General features: G+C 41.7%; 1 protein-coding gene across 4 annotated transcripts in view; it reads left to right on the top strand.

The window, feature by feature from the left end:
• The window catches only part of LOC139556583 (MAM domain-containing glycosylphosphatidylinositol anchor protein 2-like), a 362908-nt gene that overhangs the window by 191806 nt on the left and 144553 nt on the right, over window positions 1–26549 (top strand). For all 4 annotated transcript variants that reach the window (XM_071370710.1, XM_071370711.1, XM_071370712.1 and 1 more), the window contains exons 7-8: window positions 17816–17907; window positions 17997–18234. In XM_071370710.1, the coding sequence (XP_071226811.1) occupies window positions 17816–17907; window positions 17997–18234 (330 nt within the window). The remainder of the gene's footprint in view (window positions 1–17815; window positions 17908–17996; window positions 18235–26549) is intronic.

Below are 26549 nucleotides of genomic sequence, written 5' to 3' on the forward strand. Positions count from 1 at the left end.
TTATTATTCACCAGAGCTACTGTACCACCATGGAGACTATTACACACACACACACGACTAATGTCTTAAAGCCAGGGAGAATAGTATACTCTCTTTACAGGGACAAGCACTTTGGCTCAACAAAACATGCAGGAGGTTGCATCATGATTCATATTCATAGAGGTAAATAAAATCCAGGTAACTAGAAAGGATCCTATTCACCAGTGCCCTAGTTACAATGTAATCAGTGTAACCTCTTTAGATCGTAGGAGAAAGACAGAAATTGCGCGGCATAGTGGAGTGTAGTAAGTGTTTAAACAGTTCCTTCCATTGTCCTTCTGATAATGCAGAGTGGAAAAGTCTTCTGTAGAGCGCAGGTAGGAGTGAAGGGCTTTGAAAATAAACGTCTTGCTGGATACAGTATTTATTGATCATGTCTTTCTCTCACGCACAACCATGGTCCTGGTTCTGTGACAGAACTGTTCAGAGCGGTGAAGAGAACCAACTTCCAAAAGCCTTTTCATTAATAATGCATGGTGAATGTGTGTTTGTGCACGTTGACTTTCACTTTGTGCCTCGGTGCTCACGGTACTTAAGTGCTTTTAACTACTGCAGTGAGCTAAATCAGGGTCACACAGAGTGTTTCTTGGTAGTCTTAAACACATCTCCTTTGAAACCAAAGTATACACCTCACACACATGGTTATGGGCTTAGAAAAAAAGACACCTGTACCATGTCAGATACAGAGTTGAAATGTATTCCATTTTGAGTTTGTATCCCAATATGGCACTATATATACATCACAGAAGACTGAAATATAACAAAACTGTTTGAAATGAATAACATTCCAACCATGAGGTCAATAGAGGCCGATTTGGTCATTTGAATGCAGGAAAGGTCTACATTCAGTAAGTGTTTCTGAGCTGTTTTTTGTATTCAGGCTCTCTCCTCTCCTCCAGCATGGTCTCATAGACTAGACGTAACATAGTAAATTAAAATCTGGGACATAAAATTTGTATATTATGGCAAGAACAGCTCAAATAAGCAAAGAGAAGTGACAGTCCATCATTACTTTAAGACATGAAGGTCAGTCAATCCAGGTCAAGAACTTCGATTTTTTATTTTAAGTGCAGTCACAAAAACCATTAAGCGCTATGATGAAACTGGCTCTCATGAGGAAAGGAAGTTACCTCTGCTGCAGAGGATAAGTTCATTAGAATGAACTGCACCTCAGATTGCAGCCCAAATAAATGCTTCACAGAGTTAAAGTAAAAGACACATCTCAACATCAACTGTTCAGAGGAAATTGCGTGAATCCAGCTTTCATGTTCGAATTGCTGCAAAGAAACCACTACTAAAGGACACCAATATGAAGAAGAGACTTGCTTGGGCCAAGAAACATGAGCAATGGACATTAGACCGGTGGTAATCTGTCCTTTGGTCTGATGAGTCCAAATGTGAGATTGTTGGTTCTAACCACCGTGTCTTTGTGAGACGCAGAGTAGGTGAACGGATGATCTCCACATGTGTAGTTCCCACCGTGAAGCATGGAGGAGGAGGTGTGATGGTGTGGGGGTGCTTTGCTGGTGACACAGTCTGTGATTTATTTAGAATTCAAGGCACACCCTTGAATGAGTAGGTGTACCCAAACTTTTGACTGGTACTGTACATACATACATACACACATATACACACACAAAAATAAATAACACAATATCACAACATACTGCCCCTTCCCTCCCACATCCTCTCATATCCCCTGTTGGCCAACATTCTTACTCCTGATAAATAGAAGGCAACTGTTCAAAAAAGGAAATTAAAGGCTGCCATCTCAAGAAAAAGTAATCAATACAACCTCTCAAAGTGTACCAAGATGTTACAGTGGGAGGTTTGGAGGATTTCCAATTATCTGCTGGCGGCTATGAGGGAAGCAAACGCTACAATGTCTTTACTTTTAGTGAGACTAGGTAACAAAGATGGAACTCCAAATATAGCAATCAAAGGACAAGGCTGCAGGTCAAGATCTAGAATTTTAGGGAGAGTATTAAAAAAAGGATGACCTAGACTCAGACAGCTTAGAACATGAATAAAACATATGGGTGTGGGTTGCCGGAGTGATTGAACATCTGTCACGTGTCATTTGTGTCTGGGAGGAATTTACAAAATTTTTCTTTGGTGTAGTGAATTCTGTGCAAGACCTGTAACTGAATTAAACTTAATTAGTACATGAGGATGTGGAGTTAGCCCTATGGGCCTCCTCCCACCAGTAAGGTCAAGTTCAAGTTCACTACCCCAGTCTGTCTTGATTTTGTTTATTGGAGAGGGTTCAGAGGAAAGCATAATGTCATATAATCTAGAAATCAGACCCTGCCGATTCCACCGCAAAAAAAAAATTGGTGCTTGTTACAAATAGGGCTTAGAAGAGAAGGGGCAGAAAGTCTAAAATGTTGACGATATTATCCCCAGATCAGTGAGGCACAAGTAAGAGCAGAAAGGGAGGATGATTGGCAGGAGTGTGCTTCTAATGAGCACCAGTTGTTACTTGAAGCATTACACCAGAACGTAATCTTTCGAATATTGGTTGCTCAATAGTAAAGCAGTAAATTTGGAAGTGCCAATCCTCCATCATGTCTCTTTCTTTTAAGTTTTGCTCTATGTATCCTAGGTGATTTGCCTGCCCAGATAAAATGACTGACGAGCCTATCCAACTTGGTAAAAAATGATTTCGGCAGAAAGATTAATTCTGCCAGCTAAGGAAAGAGGCAGACTATCCCAGCGTTTTAAGTCTGCTTTAACTCATGTGACTAGACTTGCAAAGTTAGTTTTATGGAGGGTAGCCAGAGAATGTGTCATATTCACACCTAAATAGGGAAAACCAGAGGGCTCCAGGGGGAATTTGCTTGGCAGTGGGGTTGATCGGAAAACATTCACTTTTCTGAATGTTTCATTTGTAACCTGAGAATGATCCGAATGTGTCTAAAATATGCAGTATGTTATTGACAGAGTTCACAGGGTTAGCTCGGTCGGTCGATTCGGTCGATTCCTGTGTATGATCATGATAATTTTAAGGCCATGGAAAGCGGTTCTATCGGAACTGCAAAAAGGGAGCGGGGACATAAGACACCCTTGACCGGTCCCTCTGGAGAGGGGGAAGTATTTTGAATGTTGAGAGTTGGTGTGTACCCTAGCCATAGGAGAAGAATAGAGCAGACGTATCCATGAGATGAAATTGGACCCAAAACCAAATCTTCCCAAAATCTTAAATAAATAATCCCACTCCACCCGGTCGAAAGCCTTCTACGCATCAAGAGAAACAACAATTTTGGGGTGTGGAGAGACAGAAGGAGAGAATTTAATGTTCAAAAGACGGCATACATTGGAAAACAGTTGTTTCCCTTTGATGAAACCTGTTTGATGATCAGATATGACATCCTGTAGGCAGGGTTCCAACCGGCATGCTAGAACCTTAGATAATAGTTTAACATCCGCGTTCAAAAGTGAAATGGGCCGATATCCACCACATTCCGCCGGATCTTTATCTTTTTTGAGTATAAGTTAGATAAAGGCTTGAGTTAGCATCGGGGGGAGAGAGCCCTGTGATATGGAGTCCGTGAACATATCTAATAATAATGGGGCGAGTTGATCTGAGAATGTTTTATACAAATCGACGGGGAAGCCATCAGGGCCTGGGGCCTTGCCAGTTTGCATTAACTTTAGACCCTTTGTTATCTCATCTAGATGCAGAAGGTTATCCAGAATTTACTCATGTCCATATCAATGGATTGAATATCCAAGTTATCTAAAAAGTTGTCCATAGCTGTATTATCTGATGGGGATTTGGATTTGTAGAAGTTAGAATATAATGACACAAAAGTTAATATTAGGGGGATCACTTGTAAGATTATGGGAAGAGTCATATACCTGAGAGATGAGATGCTCACTGGCGTTTAAGTTGGTTTGCCAAAAGGTGGCTGGCCTTGTTACCATATCCATAGTACGCCCCCTTAGTTTGTTGCAACAGAAACTCTGCTTTATCAGTGGAAGTCTTATGTAGCAAAATTTGAAATTGTGTTTTTTTTTTACATTTGGATAAAAGCAGAGACACAGAGCTGCAAAATGGTATATCATACACTGCATTTGAGGAACAATTGGAAAGGACTTCTGCAAAAGCACTTTCTACATTCATGACCCAAATGGGTTGTGTTGATCCATGGCGCTTCCTCCACCCGGACACAAAGGACTTCTCCTACTTTTCTCATGTTCATCAAACCGACTCGTGCATAGACAACTTTTTTTTTTAGATAGTAACATTCTCCCCTCAGTTAAAACAACATATTCTGCTATAGTAATTTCAGAACATTCCCCCCCACATTCCGGACTTAGCTCTTACTCCGAATGCAAAAAAAAAGAAGATTTAACACGACCCTATGTATTCATTCAAATGAATAAAAATGACGACACCTCCCCCCCTCTTCTTTGGGAGACGTTCAAAGTTGTATTAAGGGAAAATATCATTTCTTACAATGCTCATTATGTCAAACAAAGAACTGCATCGTCAAGAACTCGTGCACTCATGACAATAGACCGGCAATATTCAACTTCACCATCCCCTGAATTATACGCAGAGAGGCTGAAACTTGAAACTCAATTATTGATAAGAGGAGAAGTCAAATGAAAAAGAAAGAGGAAAAGAGAGATTGAGAGAGGAGCAGCATGAAAAAAACATCTGAATGAAAAAAAAAAATAATCCTTTAGAGAAACAGAAACAGAGCACAAGAATCTTTGGATAATGCCAACATACACCCCCCCCCCAGATCCCCCAACATTCCCAGCATAGACAAAAAATATATATAAAAGTGATAGTACAATACCATTTATAGAAGAAAAAAAAATCCTAAACTCGTCATTATGAACAAGATGAGCAGCAGGAATTATCTTACTCAGCATCCGTTGATTACCTTAATGTGCTGTGAGGTCAAACCGACCTAGGAGAGAAGTTACATACACCCATGAAAAAATTTAATATGTCAGTAGGCAAGTGCACTAATTGGGTTTCGGTCACACTTTAAACAAAGAGTATAACCTTCAGCTTTAGTTATTTAACAATGTTAACAGCAATCAGTGGCATTTCAATGGCCATGATATAATGTAGTCCACTAGGTGTGGCCAAAGGGCAGAGTAATGACAAACATTCGAAATGAACCAGTAGGCTATGAAAACGGTCGGCCCCTGTCTTGGTAAATTTTTACAAAACATCCTTAGGTGGAAACTATTAAATAACAACTAGCATTTTGGATATGTACAATTAAGCAAACGAACCATGGGTCTAAACTCTTCAGCTAGTGCAACAAACCTCTAGTGGATCGGTGGGTCCCCTGCGGGACGGTTGAGCTAATGTAGGCTAACGCGATTAGCATGAGGTTGTAAGTAACAAGAACATTTCCCAGGACATAGACATATCTGATATTGGCAGAAAGCTTAAATTCTTGTTAATCAAACTTTTTTTACAGAAATGCAATGGTTCATTGGAACAGTCTAAAACTTTGCACATACACTACTGCCATCTAGTGGCCCAAATCTAAATTGCACCTGGGCTGGAATAATACATAATACATCTCTTGCATTTCAAAGATGACGGTACAAAAGATGACGGTTCTTCTTTGTATTATCTTTTACCAGATCTAATGTGTTATATTCTCCTACATTCATTTCACATTTCCACAAACTTCAACGTGTTTCCTTTCAAATGGTATCAAGAATATGAATATCCTTGCTTCATGTCCTGAGCTATAGGCAGTTAGATTTGGGTAAGTCATTTTAGGTGAAAATGTAAAAAAGGGGCGGGTCCTTAAGAGAATTTATTAAACAAGAGTACAATTGGAAGAGAAGAGTGATAGTTTTAGACTCCAATGTGATAGTGGAGTCCAATATAAAGTGAATGTGACTGAGGACTGACTATCAGTGACCAACATCATCAATTAAGGCCAACGTAAACCAGAGTAGTACAGAATGTCCATATAAAAAAATACAATTAAGACCCCCAATGAAAAATGTACTGTGTGTATATATATATATATACATCACGCAAATATCAGTAGACAGGATCGGAGTCTAACTACCGAGTAACATTAGTATCCGAAATAACCTAAAGGCAGACAAATTATCATGTGGGCTATAGATTGCCATAAGTGGAGCAGCAAGTTCAAAGCCTTAGTAAAAATGAATACATCAAAATGCTACCTCTTTAACAGTGATTGTCTTTGATTAAGAAACTAAACAAGATCAAATGAAAGTTTAAAGAGCAGTGAGAAAGCATAGTATGCCATTGCCAACAACACAAACTAGTTATGTGCTGCCTCAAACATACGTACTGTGGCCAGGATTATTTCACGAGAAACGGACCGATAGATAGCCATAGATGTATGTAGCCTAGTGTCTACATGGTCACTTGGACTAATGTTACTGACATAATACAGGCAGGTGAGAAATCATCCCAATCCAGGCATTCAATGTATGTGCTGTCGGTTGAAGAACTCTGCTTCTTCAGGAGTTTTGATAAAATGGACCTCGCCTTTGAAGGTGACACAGAGACGGGCAGGATAAATCAGCCCAAAGCGGATTCCCTTTTTGAAAAGAGTGGACTAGATCGCTGAATGCGGCTCGTTTCTTCGCCAGGCTGAAATCCTGGTAGAACTTGATCATGTTAACTTGAAAAGTGATGTTGCCGTGTTCCCTTGGCCACCGAATGACGAGCTCCTTTTCTTTGTATCGATGGAACCGCACTGTGACGGGACGCGGTCGGCCGCCAGGGCGGGGGAAAAAATCATGTCTTCCACTTGTAGCTGCAGCGACTTGTTGGCGGCAGCCACATCATCAAGCCTGGTTTCCAGCGTAGTGAGTTGGTCTCAACTTCAGGTCTCAACTTCGGCCAGTGTGGTAGTGTGACATGCCACAGAACCACGGATGGTTTCCATAGTTGCCTGAATTGAAGCCAGAGCAGCCACCAGTGAGTTATTCAGAAATTCGGTGAATTCTGCTGCCAAACTTTCACGTGATTTTGCCAGCTCTCTGACAAGGATTTCCAGTGTTATCGGGTTAGCACTATTGCCCGGAGTGGCTATTGAAGCCTTCAATGAAGGTGGGATGGTAGCCATTTTAGCTGATGTTGATTTGGTGGAGTGTGACATTTTTCCCAATCTTTTTTACTAAGCGTGTGACTAGTTTGCTCATGTTAACTTAGGTCTATTACTGGGTTATTAAAATAACTTTTGAGGTCATGAGAAGTATACCTTTAGGCTAAATTGAGGATTAGTTACAAAAAGTTGTCGCAGGAGAGACCTCGTGCATCTTCTTTCTACATCGCTCAACCGGAAGCCACTTTGCAACTACTTACTACTTTTTAGCCACTTTGCAACTACTTAGCATGTCAGCTAACCCTTCCTCTAACCCTGACCTTACCCTTTAACCTAACTCTTAACCCTAACCTAAACCCCTAAACTTAACCCTTAGCCTAGCTAACGTTACCCACAACAAATCGCAAATTCGTACCATATCATACGAATTGTAATTCGCAACATATCATACAAAATGGATGATGGACATCCACAAAGTAATACATACTATACATAATGTAACATATCATACTAATTTAAGTGGCCCAGATTTTTATTTACTATGCTACATCTAACCATGGGTCCAGGTTGTCTCCTCACCTCTCCTCCCCTCTCCCGCTCCAATTTGCTAGGATTCTTCTTAATAAGTGACTCAGCCATTCTGTAGGACTCCATTTCTGTGCCTGGGCTATGCCTTCTCTGTATACCAACATGCTCCACCAGCTTACTCCACACCGCTTCTATAGTCGCATGTTCTTTTGAGGTATGGATAAAGTGCTGGAAGTGATGTAAGAACAGGCAGAGACAAGCAGAGTGTTGGGTTTACCCTCCAACAGTAAATGGGAAAGTTTTGTTTCCGAGCGGTGCCCGCGTTAAAGATTCACTGGGCCTTTGTAATGATTGTTGTTGTTGTTGCTGTATAGAGGTGTACGTGCATGCGTGCGTGCGTGCTTGCGTGCGTGCTTGCTTGCCTGTATCTCCTGTATCTTTGCTTGAGGACTGTGTGTAGAGTTTTGGTGAAGGATTTGGGGTTTGGTGGACAATATGTTTTCAAGAGGGAAGGCAGTCCACACTGTGTTGAACTTGAACTTGACTTGACAGTGTCAGAGTATTCACACTAGACAGTTAATTAACTTTTACTTGGTACTCATCCCGGATCCGGGAGCACCCCCCACAGTAAAAAAGCTGACTAGCATAGCCTAGCATAGCGTCACAAGTAAATACTAGCATCTAAATATCATTAAATCACAAGTCCAAGACACCAGATGAAAGATACAGATCTTGTGAATCCAGCCATCATTTCTGATTTTTAAAATGTTTTACAGGGAAGACACAATATGTAAATCTATTAGCTAACCACGATAGCAAAAGACACAACTTTTTTTTCTCCACCATTTTTTTCCTGCATGGGCAGCTATCACAATTTCGACTAAATAAAGATATATATAGCCACTAACCAAGAAACAACTTCATAAGATGACAGTCTGATAACATATTTATGGTATAGCATATGTTTTTTTAGAAAAATGTGCATATTTCAGGTATAAATCACAGTTCTACATTGCAGCTGCAATCTGAAATAGCGTTGGAAGCAGCCGGAATAATTACAGAGACCGACGTCAATTACCAAAATACTCATCCTAAAACATTTCTGAAAAATACACAGCATACAGCAAATGAAAGCCCAACATCTTGTGAATCCAGCAATCATTTCTGATTTTTAAAATGTTTTACAGGGAAGACAAAATATGTATTTCTATTAGCTAATCACCATAGCAAAAGACACAACTTTTTTTTGTCCACCATTTTTTTACTCCATCAGTAGCTATCACTAATTCGACTAAATAAAGATATATATAGCCACTAACCAAGAAACAACTTCATAAGATGACAGTCTGATAACATATTTATGGTATAGCATATGTTTTTTTAGAAAAATGTGCATTTTTCAGGTATAAATCACAGTTTACCATTGCAGCCACTATCACAAAACTCACCCAAAGCGACTAGAATAACTACAGAGAGCAACGTGTATTACCTAATTACTAATCTTAAAACATTTCTGAAAAATACACAGCGTACAGCAAATGAAAGCCCAACATCTTGTGAATCCAGACAATATTTCAGATTTTCTAAGTGTTTTACAGCGAAAACACAATATATCGTTATATTAGCATACCACATGAGCTAACATCACCCCAGCATTGATTCGAGGCAAAAAGCGCGATAACGTTATCACCACCAAAATATATTAATTTTTTCACTAACCTTCTCAGAATTCTTCAGATGACAGTCCTGTAACATCATATTACACAATGCATATAGAGTTTGTTCGAAAATGTGCATATTTAGCATCACAAATCGTGGTTATGCTATGTAATCAGTCAAAACATGGCATGCATTCTGGTCGGCGCCATCTTGGAAGGGCACCTAAGTTTACGATTATTTATCGATTAGATTGACTAAAAAAATACAGGTTGGACAGCTAATGAAAGATGCATTGGTTATTAATGCAACCGCTGATTTAGATTTTTAAAATTAACCTTACTTGACATACAGTGTGCGTTACAGCCAGACTAGTGCCGCAATATTGGCCGAAAAATGCGTTTACATTTTTCCACATAAATACGGAATAAAATCATAAATAGTTCTTACTTTTGGACGAGCTTCCATCAGAATCTTGGGCAAGGTGTCCTTTTGTCCAAAATAATCGTTGCTTTGTTGTAAAACGTCCACTTCAACGTCGGAACTAGCAGCTAATAGTAGCTACCTGGCACACACATGTCCAAATCCTCAAACGCAATACTACGAAAATTCCGAAAATAGCAATATACTCGCATAAACTGATATAAATCGGTTTCAAATAACTTCGTTATGATGTTTCTAACACCTATTTCGAATTAAATCACAGACGGATATATCTTAGCCCGATAACAAGAGCTATTCAACATGCCATTCTGATGTCCCCTCTTGCGCCTTGGCGAGCGACGAAAAGAAGGGACATGTCACTCCATTGCCTTTTATAAACTCTGAGAAATACGTAGAGATTCCATTCCACTTCTCATTGGTTACTGACATCCAGGGGAAGGCGGGTGCAGTTCATTTCGATCCATAGGGCACACACAGAGTTTTAAACTGATCCGAGATCAGAGCCTAGTTTTCAGACCTTCGCATGTCCTGTCATGATTTCCGCTGTAGAAAGAGTTCTGGTTCACCCACAGACATAATTCAAACGGTTTTAGAAACTAGAGATTGTTTTCTATCCAATAGTAATAATAATATGCATATTGTACGAGCAAGAATTGAGTATGAGGCAGTTTAATTTGGAGACGATATTTTCCAAAGTGGAAACAGCACCCCCTGTATTGAGAAAAGGCTAAGGTAGAGTGAATTGTTACAGTCTTAATCCAATGTTTGTACACTGACACCTTTGTGACACACATGTACGCACACACACGCACGCACGCACACACACAACATAAAAAAACTAACCTATATTTATCTAGGCAAGTCAAATTCTTATTTACAATGACGGCCTACCCCGGCCAAACCCAGACAACGCTGGGCCAATTGTGCGCTGCCCTATGGGACTCCCAATCACGGCCGGTTGTGATACAGCCTGGAATCAAACCAGGGTGTCTGTAGTGACACCTCAAGCACTGAGATGCAGTGCCTTAGATCGCTGCGCGACTCGGGAGCCTAGATGGGATCTGATTGGATTATAGTAGTCCATCCCCTAGGATACAGTCTGTGTACTAGTATTAATGGAATGGTGTAATAGATCAACTCAACACAGAGGCAACACAGAATAGCCTTTCACACTGTTAAGGTACACTGGTAGTATCCACTCTAAACCATTTCATTCACTGATTCCCCATACAGTACTTCTATGTGCTTGTATTGACTATTTATATGGTTGGAACCAAGTGTATACAGCTTCCACCATTGTGTAAATACGTCCAATAGAATACCTGTATTATATTATATTACATCTCAGGAAAATTGCCTTTTCAACAGGATGACATACTAGGCTGTTCTATTGAGACCGTACAGACAGAGCGGTGATGTGGCTTTTCGTTAATACCTGATGTTTGAATTGTGAAGGTCACTGTCAATCCATGGATATATTGTGATTCAGCACCACTTTTTCAATATCAACAGACATAGTTACGTATGCAACTCATTTTGAACAATATTATATATAATATCAAAAGGGCTTTTGCTTATACTATAGTCGAACGCCTATACTATAGTCGATCCATGGCTATATTTTGAACAGCACCACTTTTTCAATATCAACAGACATGTAATTACATACGCAACAAATGTTGAACAATACTATATATAATATCGAAAGAGTGTTCGTCTACACTATAGTCAAATGCCTACAGTATAGTCGATCCATGGCTGTATGTGACCGACCGCCTTGATTCGGTCTTATGTAGCAAAATTTGAAATTGTGCAGAGACACAGAGCTACAAAATGGTATATCATACACTGCATGTGAGGAACAATGGGAAACAATGGTAACCTCCCTTTTTGAGAAAATGGCCTTTTAATGTTTTTGTACCGACTGGAGAGAGCTTTTTGGTCTACACCCATTCAACATCGTTCACACCCTCTTAAGCTTTAGCCCCCACCGAAACTCTGATCATTTTACTCGCCCTAGCAGAGCTGGTTAGGCTGTTTTCATGTTATCCAGAGCATTGGTGACTTTAACTGTGCTGCTGGCAAAAAATGTATTATGCTTTTTTGCCGACCTTTAATTATATAATTTATTCTGCGCTCTGGCACATTCAGACGAGAGTGCTCTGAAATCCTAGTAGATGGCCAGACTGAATTTACGAACGCACCCGAAATGGTTACTTGCATCTGAGATGCGAATAATAAGATAATACACATAACGCTGGACTATCTTCCATGTGTACATCATTCATGGATGGACGAGTCTTCCTGTCACGGATGCCATGGTTGAACTTAGTTTGAAGATGTAATCCAGAGACAGGTGTTTTCTCCATCTCCTTAGCTCTCTTACTCGAATTCCACTGATTTCAAAACTTAACTCGGTCCTCCAGAAAGTGGAGAGCAACACTTATGCAGTTTTACTACGCAATACATTTAAAAAAGCTGCGTTAGACAGGATTACCTACACATACTGACCAGCTCAAATAGACAGAAGCGTCCAATCCAAACTCATCTCTCGCCATGTCCAGCCCACTCAATATTTCAGCCAATCATGGCTAGCGGGAAGGTTGTTGCCTTATTCTTTTGCTAAACCACCTAGGCTCATAATTTAACAAGTTTATTTTTATTTACAGATAGCATACAAGTTTATTAAGGCACATGAAAGTTCACATGTTCAAGAAGATATTTCTGCCCAAAAACACATTCTGATCAACAACAAAAAAGTTTACTTTCAAATGGCTCTCCTATGAAGTAGTGACCCGCGACATTACCCTAGTTTCCTGAAACGGGTCACATAATGTGATTCAGCACCACTTAAAAATTACTTGTTACAGTCCTAAAGCTGCTCCGGAGAGAAAAGTATGTCACAAAATTAAATGTGTGAAGATAAATTAACTGTGATCTAAGCCTTGCAGGAACCTACCCAGACAAGAATCAACCTCGGCCAAATTGTTTATTCAGAGCTATCTAATAGAACTCAGAGTTTTTTTTAATGGAAGCTTTTCTAAAGTCAAACATGTAAAGTGTGGTGTACCGCAGGGCAGCTCTCTAAGCCCTCTACTCTTTTCTATTTTTACCTATGACCTGCCACTGGCATTAAACAAAGTATGTGTGTCAATGTATGCTGATGATTCAATCATATACGCATCAGCAAACACAGCTACTAATGTCACTGAAACCCTTAACAAAAGGTTGCAGTCTGTTTTGGAATAGGTAGCCAGTAATAAACTGTTCCTGAACATCTCTAAAACTAAGAGCATTGTATTTGGTACAAATCATTCCCTAAGTTTAAGACCTCAGCTGAATCTGGTATCATGACGAGGCCCTTTCTCTCTCTCTCTCTCTCTCTCTCTCCTAACCCAGGTTTTGTTATCTCAGGTCATAAATTCTTGGCAGAGACTCTCTCCCCCTGGTCATGCAGAAAGAGAGGGAGAGAGCACAGAGAGAGAACAAAGGCCTTCACTTGGCCAAACTCCTAAATCCCCAAAATCAGAGAATTAAATAATATTTATACTTTTGAGAATGTGGGAATGGTCCGTGGACACATAGGGGACAGTTATGACAAGTGTGTTTCATTTGGTGATCTCATGAAGGACAGGAAACACACATAACGGTATCTTTTAAAGTGTACATTTCCCAGCTGTCAGGTTTACATCTAAATATTGTGAAACGTATGTGATTAAACATGAAACTATTTGTGAAAAAATTTAATGTTATATTATTAACATTCTAAATGAGAGTATGGATTTTCATATAAAGATTAACTAGTCAGTGGCCACACACCCGTGAGCCCAGACATCACATTAGGAATCATAGAACTGCCTCTTCTTTGACAGAGGATTAAACCCACTCCTGAAGAAATTTACACCAGACCAAAACATGCCGGGTGACGCTGGTGTGTGAAGTCTTTCAAACTACAACAAGCCAAAGAAACCCACGGTAAGCCGGGCGTCTCTAAGACCACGCAAACCATAAGACTAGAAAACCATCCCACGTGGAGCATTAGCTACGCGGCTGGAGATGGTTAGACTCTGAGACTATATATTCACTACAGAAGGAGCAAATTCTAGACGACACGAAATTCTGGTCTGCAGTTAGAAATCACGTTAATCTAGAACGAGAATACTGACATCCTCCGATGCATCAATCTATGAGAATCAAATCAAATCAAATCAATTTATATAGCCCTTCTTACATCAGCCGATATCTCAAAGTGCTGTACAGAAACCCAGCCTAAAACCCCAAACAGCAAGCAATGCAGGTGTAGAAGCACGGTGGCTAGGAAAAACTCCCTAGAAAGGCCAAAACCTAGGAAGAAACCTAGAGAGGAACCAGGCTATGAGGGGTGGCCAGTCCTCTTCTGGCTGTGCCGGGTGGAGATTATAACAGAACATGGCCAAGATGTTCAAATGTTTATATATGACCTTCATGGTCAAATAATAATAATCACAGTAGTTGTCGAGGGTGCAGCAAGTCAGCACCTCAGGAGTAAATGTCAGTTGGCTTTTCATAGCCGATCCTTAAGAGTATCTCTACCGCACCTGCTGTCTCTAGAGAGTTGAAAACAGCAGGTCTGGGACAGGTAGCACATCCGGTGAACTGGTCAGGGTTCCATAGCCTCAGGCAGAACAGTTGAAACTGGAGCAGCAGCACGGCCAGGTGGACTGGGGACAGCAAGGAGTCATCATGCCAGGTAGTCCTGAGGCATGGTCCTAGGGCCCAGGTCCTCCGAGAGAGAGAAAGAAAGAAAGAGAGAATTAGAGAGAGCATACTTAAATTCACACAGGACACCGGATAAGACAGGAGAAGTACTCCAGATATAACAAACTGACCCTAGCCCCCCGACACATAAACTACTGCAGCATAAATACTGGAGGCTGAGACAGGAGGGGTCAGGAGACACTGTGGCCCCATCCGATGATACCCCTGGACAGGGCCAAACAGGAAGGATATAACCCCACCCACTTTGCCAAAGCACAGCCCCCACACCACTAGAGGGATATCTTCAGCCACCAACTTACCATCCTGAGACAAGGCCGAGTATAGCCCACAAAGATCTCCGCCACGGCACAACCCAAGGGGGAGCGCCAACCCAGACAGGAAGATCATGTCAGTCACTCAACCCACTCAAGTAACGCACCCCTCTTAGGGACGGCATGAAAGAGCACCAGTAAGCCAGTGACTCAGCCTCTGTAATAGGGTTAGAGGCAGAGAATCCCAGTGGAGAGAGGGGAACCGGCCAGGCAGAGACAGCAATGGCGGTTCGTTGCTCCAGAGCCTTTCCGTTCACCTTCACACCCCTGGGCCAGACTACACTCAATCATATGACCCACTGAAGAGATGAGTCTTCAGTAAAGACTTAAAGGCTGAACATTTCTGAGAACATTTCTGAATGCTACTCTGAAGTATCCATTCTAACCACCAGAGCCGCGAAAGACTTACCAGAGACTCTGATGAACCCTACAAGACGATCGAGGATTCCCAACAGAGAAGCGAACAACGACATACGGGCGTAAATATATATATACATTGCAATTATTCTCGAATGAGCGGCCGTTCATGTGGAAAGGGTTAGCATTTCAATTAATATAATTATAGGCTATGTGTAATGAATCAATTTTGTCTTTCCCGCTCTTTCTCAGTCCCACCCCTTTCCTTTTGTCTACCAAGCTGTCATATCTGTTTAGCCCACTAGGGACTTTTCTATCATTGTTAGTAACCAATATCTACTGTTTGTTTGTTATGTATTTCTGTGATAATTTAGTTAGTTAGTAAATAAATAAATAAGCCAATTTGTATATTGCTGATTCATTATGGAAACTAGGGTTCGTGCATATAACCAAGAATTGTACGACGTTCAGATGAGACTGAAAGAAAGTAAAGAATAATTAATGATGACTGAAATGTAAGAGCTCTTTAGATCTCTAAGAATTCATTCGGAAAACGGAACTCCTTAAATAAACTTCTCCATGGTGCCCCAGGTTATTAATGCATTAATTGTTACATGATTTAATTCAATCACGTAATCAATTAAACGTTAGGTATTAGATTTGATAAAATAGCATGTCATCACATTAAGGATACTAAAGATACAACACTGGTAATGAATGGTGTAGCTGTTGAACAAGTTGAGGAGACTAAATTACTTGGTGTTACCTTAGATTGGAAACTGTCATGGTCAAAATATATAGATCCAATGGTTGTAAAGATGGGGAGAGGTCTGTCCGTAATAAAGAGATGCTCTGCTTTTTTTGACACCACACTCCAAAAAGCAAGTCCTACAGGCTCTAGTTTTGTCAAGGAAAGACCTAGTTTAGCAGCAACTGACCCAGAACAGAGCGGCACGTGTTGCACTTCATTGTATTCAGAGGGCTAATGTAAATACTGCATGCCAGTGTCTCTTGGCTAAGAGTTGAGGAGAGACTGACTGCATCACTTCGTCTTTTTGTAAGAAACATTACAATTCCAAATTCTTTGCATAGTCCACATACACACAGCTCTGACACACACACTTACCACACCAGACATGCCACCAGGGGTCTTTTCACAGTTCCCAAATCCAGAACAAATTCAAGAAAGCATACAGTATTATATAGAACCATTATTGCATGGATCTCCCATCTCATTTAATGAACAGAAAACCTGGTTTCAAAAAACTGATAAAGCAACACCTCACGGCACAACACCTCTCCCCTATTTGACCTAGATAGTTTGTGTGTATGTATTGATATGTGTGTATGTATTGATATGTAGGCTATGTGGGCCTTTTGTAAATTGATGTAGTTCTGTCCTTGAGCTGTTCTTGTCTATTAGTGTTCTGTATTAGCTCATGTTTCATGTTTTGTGTGGACCCCAGGAAGAGTAGCTGCTGTTTTTGCAACAGCTAATGGGGATCCTAATAAAAAATCAAATACCAACATTTGTTGAGACGTGTCAGGAACAGTCTTCAGTCCTTCACCCACCTGCTGACATTGGTTTGAGTCTGGTTTGAGTCTGGTCTGAGTCTGGTTTCTTAGTGTGCAGGCTTGTGTCACTCTCTTTCCCTCTGTGCCCCCCCCCCCCCCCCCCTTCTTCCCTCTGGTCGGCTCTAGCATCGCAATGTTTTGCACATTCAATTTCCTGTGTTTAAATCTGACATGCAGGTTTTGTATTCATTTTTCTTTTTCGCCAAACTGAATATGATAATGTCTCAAGGGAATTGCTAGATGAAAAGATTTCTGTAGCGCCATCTTTTTTTGTGTGTGTGTGCAGACGAGATGAATTGTACAGCAGCAGAGTTGGGAAACAATGCAACATAGATTAGAATGAAATCAGCCCGCTTTTCTTTTCGCTCTGATTTGATGACGCTGTTTGAAAGCTAAACTGGATTAGCCATAAGTATCTTTCCATTGATATTTCTCAAATGTTCTGCTTTCTGTGTGTGTGTGTGTGTGTGTGTGTGTGTGTGTGTGTGTGTGTGTGTGTGTGTGTGTGTGTGTGTGTGTGTGTGTGTGTGTGTGTGTGTGTGTGTGTGTGTGTGTGTGTGTGTGTGTGTGTGTGTGTGTGTGTGTGTGTGTGTTTGTGTAATGACTTCCTCTCCAATCAATGAATACAACACTTGTGTGATTGGATGAATCACATCTCAGACAGACTGTGACTGGATAAAGTGAATCTCAGACAAACATACAGTATTTCAGTCTGATCAGCCAGCAGTTTGCTACTTTACAATTTGACGCCCTATTCAAAATCAATTTACTGCACCCGTCTAAAAATGTGTTGCACTGTTGCTGACCCCATGTTGCCTTTAACCTCTCAACTGTTGGGTTTGTTGTCTCAAGAGGTCGGGGAAAAGCAAAAATACACATTTCCTTTCTAAAAAAGGGAAACCATTTTCTCCATTATTGTTCTACAAACAGCAGAAAAACACTTAAGTGTATCTTTTGTCTACAGTGTCAAATAAAGTTCAATGTGGAATTACTCCTGTGGCTGCCACTTAAACACACACATGGATTGTACCTCTCTCACTTTCTGGTGTGTCTGTCTGTATGTTCTCTCCACAGCGCTGAAGAAGGGGCGTTTCTGGATCACCCCTGACCCCTACCACAATGACGACAACATCCAAATTGGCCGCGAGGTCAAGATCTCCTGCCAGGTAAGAACACACACACACACACACACACACACACACACACACACACAATCCCCTTTTCACACGCATACTCAACTATCCACTCCTTCCAGGTGGAGGCCACGCCCCCTGAGGAGCTGACATTTGGTTGGCTGAAGAACGGGCGCGCCATGCGTAGCTCTGAGCGAATGGTGATCACCCAGACGGACCCTGACATTTCCCCAGGCACCACCAACCTGGACATCATTGACCTGAAGTTCACTGACTTTGGCACCTACACCTGTGTGGCTGCGCTGAAGGGAGGGGGCATACCTGAGATCAGCATAGACGTCAACATCTCCTCCACTACTGGTGAGTCTCACACACCGCCATGTCAGAGCAGGAGATTGACTTATACACTTCTCCACACTCAGCAATAACTCACACACATCAGCATTTCGCCACTGTGGCGGATAGAGACTTCCGTAAGACTACACAGTGTATGCATCCCAAATTGCATCCTATAGCCTATACTGTATAGTGCACTACTTTTGACCAGAGCCGTATGGGCCTTGGTCAAAAGTAGTGCACTATATAGGGAATAGGGTGCCACTTGGGATGTACACAGACACATGCATGCATACAGTACATCATCAAGACTAACACACACACACACACACACACACACACACACACACACACACACACACACACACACACACACACACACACACACACACACACACACACACACACACACACACACACACACACACACACACACACACACACACACACACACACACACACACACACACACACACACACACACACAGCAATAGAAATGTTCTCTTCTGCTGAAACATACACACTCTGGAGAAATACACTTTCATAATTCCTCTATTTCCCACAAACACATAAGATGGTAACCTATTGAATTTGCCCCTATCAATTAGCATGTGGTATTGTTTCCACAATGTGACCTATTTCCTACCCCAAACTAATCCGAACCAAACATCCAATCCTGTTGCCTGGTATCCAAACTCAATTTATGGGCTTCACCACAAATTTCACCATGATCCCTATATAGTGTACCTCTTTTGACCTGGGCTCTGATCAAAATTACTGCACTAAATAGGGAATAGGGTGCCATTTGGAATGTTACCATTTGGAATGCAGACATGCTCCAAAACTAAATCCATTCCTTTCATCTAATTGGCTGCTACTACTACCATTTGTGTTACTAACATGACATACATTCATTACATGCATCATGTCTCTGGGAGACTTTAAATAAGGATATTCTGGTGATTAGAATGGTGGCTTCATTACAAGAGAATAACCTGAAGATATACAACACATACCCAACACAGTGAGTTTGTGGAGGGTACCATCGATACAGTAGGAAAAGAAAAGGGCAGAAGTTTGTATTGGTAGTGGTTAGGGAAAGAATGGTAGGTGTTAAGGAGGAGGAGAGGGCTATGGGTTAACAAGGAGAAGTGATTACACTGGGTCGGGAGGGGGGTTGGGGGGTATCATGTGTAATTACCACTTAGAGGTCAATCAATGATCTCCCATCCTGCTGTGTTGTGCCACCTCCCATTACCCCATCGCTCATCTCCTTTGCTAATGGACGGGACCTGATCGATAACATGCCTCAGAAGAGAGGTGCTCCGATTGGGAATTTCCACTTGGAATTCCTCTGCCGAACAGGCATGCAGTTTCTCATCTAGACCGTTGTCGCTCCGAGATTGGAATTACCAAAGGGAGCCAGTTGTGTTCCTGAAGAAACATTCCGAGTTTGCTGGCCGCTGATTTGGTGTGTTTGAAAGGCGCCAGGGCATGGTAGCTTCCTGATAAGTGTGTGTGTGCGCGTGCGTGCGCGCGTTTGTGCGTGTGTGTGTGTGTCTGCCTGTGCATGCTTGCCTCTGTGTGTGTAGCTATGGCAAGCCTCCTCACTCTCTTTACTACACACACTCTGTGACAACACACCCTGCTGCCATTCACTGCAGCAACATGAAAGCCTGTTGTCGACCTTCGTGCATAATTACCCTAAAATAATCCTTTGATAATCCCCCGTGCTATAAAACAGTGGGATCAATCGTACTTGTCCAGTTTGTTTCCTCATTATCTTCTAAGTAGTGCAGCCTTTCCCTTTGGAGTGTCTCTGTCTCTGTCTGTGTGTGTGTGTGTGTGTGTGTGTGTGTGTGTGTGTGTGTGTGTGTGTGTGTGTGTGTGTGTGTGTGTGTGTGTGTGTGTGTGTGTGTGTGTGTGTGTGTGTGTGTGTGTGTGTGTGTGTGTGTGTGTGTGTGTGTGTGTGTCACACCCTGACCTTAGAGAGCCTTTTTATATCTCTATTTGGTTAGGTCAGGGTGTGATTAGGGTGGGCATTCTAGGTTTTCTGTTTCTATGTTGGTGTGTTTGATTCCCAATCGGAGGCAGCTGTCTATCGTTGTCTCTGATTGGGAATCAGATATAAGTTATTAGTTTCCGTTTGGGTTTTGTGGGATCTTGTCTTTGTTTTGTTGCATGTTTTGCACTACGAAGCTATACGTTCGTTGTATTGTTTATTGTTTTTGGTGGAACATTAATAAAGAAAATGTACGCCTACCACGCTACACCTTGGTCCGGTCATTCTACCAACGAGAGACGTAACAGTGTGTGTGTGTTTGCGCGTGCATGCGTGTTTGTGTGTCCCTGGCCGACACTCACCGACGCAGAAACACACTCTTTAATGTGAACCATCACTGCTGCTGTTTGAGAGAAGAAGAGGTAATCATACCTCTCTTTATGATTATCATATAATATGAAAGGGCCTTTTGTGCTTGGTCTGTTTTTTACGGTGAAGTTTGTTTTAAGTTGCGGCGGTTTGAATACGATGAAAGAGTTGCGTGCAGACACAGTGATTCATGTACAGGTAGAAGAGAAAACGAACATACAATTCTACTGTGTGCTGCCTTCGTCATTGCCCTTCCGTAGCTTTCTTTGGGGACTACATTGAGATGTTCCGAAGTAGTATGATCACTGTGTCGAGAGAAATTGTTGTATCTCCTTGTTTTGTATCCTGGCTGTCGCTATGTTGTTGTTAGCCAATGACGCAGCGGTTTATTAGCCTATTAGCCAATGGTGCGGCTGTGCACTGAGTGGTTAGTCTCGGTCCTGGCTGGCGGTCTGTTTGGGCTAACTAAGCCGTCTGATGTTCTCCAGAAGGGAGAGAGAGACTAGTGGTAATTACAGTCTCTTAATATAAGCATTTAGAGCAGATTACACTGCAGCTCTGCCAGGGCTACTGGCCATGGAAGTGTTATGAAAAAGATGGGGCCTCACGCTGTTGATGTATTTGGAAAGAGATGGGGCCTCACTCACGCCCTAGAAGTGTTTGGATAGAGATGGAGTCTAAAGTATCTCAATCCTGAACACTGTGAAACTCTCTCACAGCCAAGTGCGGACCCAGGCCAGTCCAACTAAACTAGCACATCTTAGTCTATCCCAGCTCCAGCCGTAGTCATGCTTAACCACCCCCTGCCATGCCCAGCCCAGCCCAGCCCAGCCCAGCCTCCAGCCCACCCCAGCCTCTTCTACCCTACTGCAGTCGTAGTCCCCCAGCCCCAGCTAAGCCCAACACTCATTATCTACAACACAGACAGAGAATATTCCTACTCTACTGTACTTTTAACTACACTTTTATCCCCACAGCTTTCATTAGTCACCCCCACCCCACAAAATAGTGCTAATATTTACAATCATCGCACACTCATTAAGTATCCAAGTCTCTTTTTTTTCTTTTGGGCACCATGAGATTGCACAGTTAATGGTTTATTCATGTGCAGTATCCAAACGAGAGCCCAGATTTCCCCATCCAATACCAACAGAATTAAAAGACTGGCGAAAAGAAAAGAGGAAGAGAGGAACGGAGGAGGGCGCATTTTAATGCAATGGGATAAAATGCAATTAATCTTAAATTTAGTGTCCCCCTTTAAAGGCCTACTGCAGTCAAAATACAGATTTTCTTGTGTTTTGTATATATTTTCACACTATGAGATTGGAATAATACCGTGAAAATTGTTATGATAGTGCCCTTTTAGTGTAAGAGTAAAAAAACAACAAATGTAAAAGTAAAAAGTAGCTAATTTAAAAAGTAAAAGTAGGCCTCCAGAGTGGCACAGCGATCTAATGCACTGCATCCCATTGTTAGAGGCATCACTACAGACCCGGGTTCGATCCCAACCGGCAGTGATCGGGAGTCATAGGGCGGCGCACAATTGGCCGAGCGTCATCCGGGTTAGGGGATGGTTTGGCCGGGGGGACTTTACTTGGCTCATCGCGCTCTTGTGGCGGGCCGGGAGACTGCAGGCTGACCTCGGTCGTCAGTTGAACGGTGTTTCCTCCGACACATTGGTGCAGCTGGCTTCCGGGATAAACGAGCGGGTATTAAGAAGCGCAGTTTGACAGGTCATGTTTCAGAGGACGCACAAAGTCTTTGCAGTGAAGAGCAGTCCAACACAGCTAAAAATACACTTACAAGCTGCAGAGGCAGGCAGTCCTGTGTTCAGTTTGATAGACAGCTTCTTTATGTATGGAAAGGAATGAAGCAGGTCCATCTTGTCTGACACACAGGCAAGGTACCCATCCAGCTCCGCTGTACCTTGTGACCTTTTGGGCATCATTCACTGCTCTGTCTCGTGCTATGTCATTGTGTCAAGATGATGCTTCAGGTAGACCAAACCTGCATAGTGGCAATTACACAACCTGCAATTACACAACATCAGAAATGTTTCATATTTCTGCATATTCTCCTTCATGTAGCTACTTAGTTCATCATATCACTGACATTACAATAGCCCTAACAGAAACTTTCCATACTTGTTATTGTCAGATACTGAGGCTTGTAGTGAGTTTGTCAAATGTTCTCTGCTCTAATAAGTTGTCTAGTATTGTGATGAGTCCAGTCTAGCTGTACCTTTTGTGTAGACTCACACAATTATATGCAAGATTAATTAATTAAAACCAGCCCATCAATTGTTCTCCCTCACGTCACAAACACACACAATAAAATTAGAATCATGTGTAAACCAAACAATACTTGTGAGAGACTCTGATGTTGAATGAATACATCAATCATGAACGTTAATGTAATGAATGATAGGCCTACTTAAACTCTCATTAATATGTCATGAACTGCTTCATAAAGGTGTTATGAATGCTTATGTAAAGGTTAAGCCCCAGGCCCCAGTTATAGTAGTTTTACCCAGCAAACATACATTTTATGTGATGTAATTATGTGACATTTGGATATTATATGCTTCCATACATCATCTGAGTGATCTAACTAAATATAGTTAGCTAAAAGAAGAATACAAATGGACCTATTCTGAGACTTACTTACTGAGTCTGACTTTTAGGTAAACGGTATCCTAATTTAGACAAAGTACATAGCTAAAATTCCTAGCTAGGTCTCTCTAAAAATGTGATGACCAAGCAAGCTAACGTTAGCTAGCTATCTAGTTCACTTACTGATGTTAGCCTAGGTAATGTTGTAAGCTAGCCCAGATAATTTACATGGCTAGTTAGCTAGCCACCACCACACATAGTGACACTGACGTGCTAGCCACAATAACGGCTATTACAATTGGGTGGTCCTTAGTCATGTAGCTAGCTAGCTAGCTAGCTAGCTAACTTAGTTGCAAGTATAGCTACTTAGCCTGCTAGAATGCTAGACAACTAGGCTACAAGCTGCTAAAGCCATCCATAGCTAAATTGATGACCATTCATATCTAGTTAGCTATCTTACCGCTACATGTTTTGATTGGTCACTGACTAAACAGCGATGATCAGTTTTTCTGGCTCCGGGGGGCAATCACCCGCAAACGATCAGTGCCATCACGATCTACTATTATGGATAGCCTATAAAATTGTACTGAATAACGAATGGTTTTAAAAAGGTAGTACAGTACTTCATTCAAAACATACTTAAGTAAAAGTGCTTTGCTAAGAAGCAATTTTGTAAAACTTTTTTACCATTTTAATTGATTGCAATTGCAGTAAGGTACTTAACGATGCATTCTGGAATTTTGTGTAATTTCAGCCAGTAGATTTGAAGGTGGTCCCGTTTTTTTTGTGTACCACGTCATCAAATTGTGCAGTGCTAAAATTATTATTATTTTAAAAACATTTAGCAATTTGTGTTATATGTTACCTTGACTAACCTGTACCCCTGCACATTGACTTGTTACCGGTACCCCCAGTATATAGCCTCGTTATTGTTATTTTATTGTGTTCTTTTTTTACTTTAGCAAATATAGTAAAAACTCTGCATTGTTGGTTAAGGGCTTGTAAGTAAGTATTTCACGGTAAGGTCTGTTGTATTCACGGGTAACTTGTTGTATTCGGCGCATGTCACAAATCCAATTTGATGTTACAAATCCAATTCGTACTATATGTTACGAATTTCTTGTGCTTAAGATCCTGGAGTGCATCTTTAACTGTTTCCCAGAAATAATTTGATATTGAGATGAAAATGGCTGCATTGGACCTTGAATGAAGCTGTAGAGCGAGTGAGAGCGTTAGGGAGAGTGAGTGGGAGAGAGAGAGAGAGAGTGAGAGCGTTAGGGAGAGTGAGTGGGAGAGAGAGAGAGAGAGTGAGAGCGTTAGGGAGAGTGAGTGGGAGAGAGAGAGAGAGAGAGACAACGAGAAAGTGCGAGAGAGAGACACGTTTATTCTAAACACAGGGAGAGTAATCTTTGCATTAGCCGGTTAAGGTGTATTTAGTAGAGGAGGAGACAGAGACACTCAGACTAACCTATGGTGGCGTCCTTGGCATGCCTTTCATAATCCTCTCCTCCACTTTGACTCTGAAACAGATTCCTCATCAAAACTAGTATGTGCTGAACTTTATCAGTGGATTGCACAAGTTAAGTATTTTTGGAATAGTAGGAGAATAAGACACACCTGTTTTCAGTTAGCCCTATTCTTCTTCACTTTGTCTTTAAATCCCATTGAGCTCCTAATTAAAACCCGTGGTACATTGGTCATAAACAGAACATTGTAGCAGCATTACACCTGTGGTTGCACACACAAGAAATAGAAAACCTTGCCTGTTAGCGATGGGATACAAACAGCGATGGGATACAAACATTTGTAATTCCACATCTTACTCCCAGTGGTCTCCAACCCAGTCCCAGAGAGCTACAAGCTCCACTGGTTTTCATCCTAGCTCCTAGCTCGGCCTGAGCAATGTAGTAATTGATTAACAAGAATGCTTTTGGGGATAGAAAATCACCTCCATCTCTCCCATGTTTAAGTAATGAATATGTTCCTGATAAGCAGTTTCTCAATCATCAGCCAGTTCCACACCTGGGATACCCAATACCACATGGGGGCTCTCCAACCAAATTAATAACTGCACTTAATAAAAATTAATTAAGGGCTGATTCAAAATAGGCACCAAGCTGTATTAATAATAAACACTGGTGAGAGCCACTGGCCTTCCAGAAGCATGGTTCGACTTGGAGACAACCTCTAATTTGTTTTAATTAATTTGAGATATCTGAGTCGGGTAACATTACTCTATGTGACCCTCCTCTACTTAATTCAGCCCCAGTGCACTCACTTAAAGGGGAACTGCACCCGCTGATTTGGCCTTGTTTTTTGTCTTGCTGCTCAATAAATGCCATGACAGAAACCAAACATAAGTTGGTTTGATGTGGGTGTTTTCTTGGGTGTGTCCTTACCCCCACCAATCTGTCAGAACCTTGCCCCCAGCAGTCACAACAAACACACCTCCTGCAGGTTGAGTTCAATAACTACAGGCAGATGTATGGCGAGGTGCCAGAGGAAGCTTTGAATAGGTCAGTAGCCTACAGAGTAATATGAGAAGAATGCAATTGCTGAATTATGTAGATATTCTAAACTAAGTGTTTTGATAACTTTCACATGTAGTAACAGGTTCATGTAGCTAGCTCATGCCTCTCCCTCTACGATACGCACTCCCGGTTTGGTTTGGAGCGAGTAGTTGCATTCCGCTTTGCTCCACAGGTAGTATTACAGGTAGTATTACATTTCATTTCATTACAGTACAACAGTTTGATTTGTTTGATCTTAGCTGGCTACATAGCCGTCTTTGTATCCAAGATAATTGTGTAGTCTAGAGTAATTGTCGAGGTTACCTAGCCAGTTAGAGGTTACCTAGCCAGCTACACTTTCAAACAAAGTCAACAACGCAGCCACTGCTAGCTAGCCTATTTCACCAGCCAGCAGTACTATATCATTTTAGTCAATAAGATTTTTTGCAACGTAAGCTTAACTTTCTGAACATTCGAGACGTGTAGTCCACTTGTCATTCCAATCTCCTTTGCATTAGCGTAGCCTCTTCTGTAGCCTGTCAACTATGTGTCTGTCTATCCCTGTTCTCTCCTCTCTGCACAGACCATACAAACGCTTCACAACGCGTGGCCGCTGCTACTCTAACCTGGTGGTCCCAGCGCGCACGACCCACGTGGAGTTCCAGGTCTCAGGCAGCCTCTGGAACTGCCGATCTGCGGCCAACAAGGCAGAGTTCATCTCAGCCTATGCTTCCCTCCAGTCCCTCGACTTCTTGGCACTGACGGAAACATGGATTACCACTGATAACACTGCTACTCCTACTGCTCTCTCCTCGTCTGCCCACGTGTTCTCGCACACCCCGAGAG

This window comes from Salvelinus alpinus, chromosome 27 (assembly GCF_045679555.1).
Source record: "Salvelinus alpinus chromosome 27, SLU_Salpinus.1, whole genome shotgun sequence".
Lineage (NCBI taxonomy): Eukaryota > Metazoa > Chordata > Actinopteri > Salmoniformes > Salmonidae > Salvelinus > Salvelinus alpinus.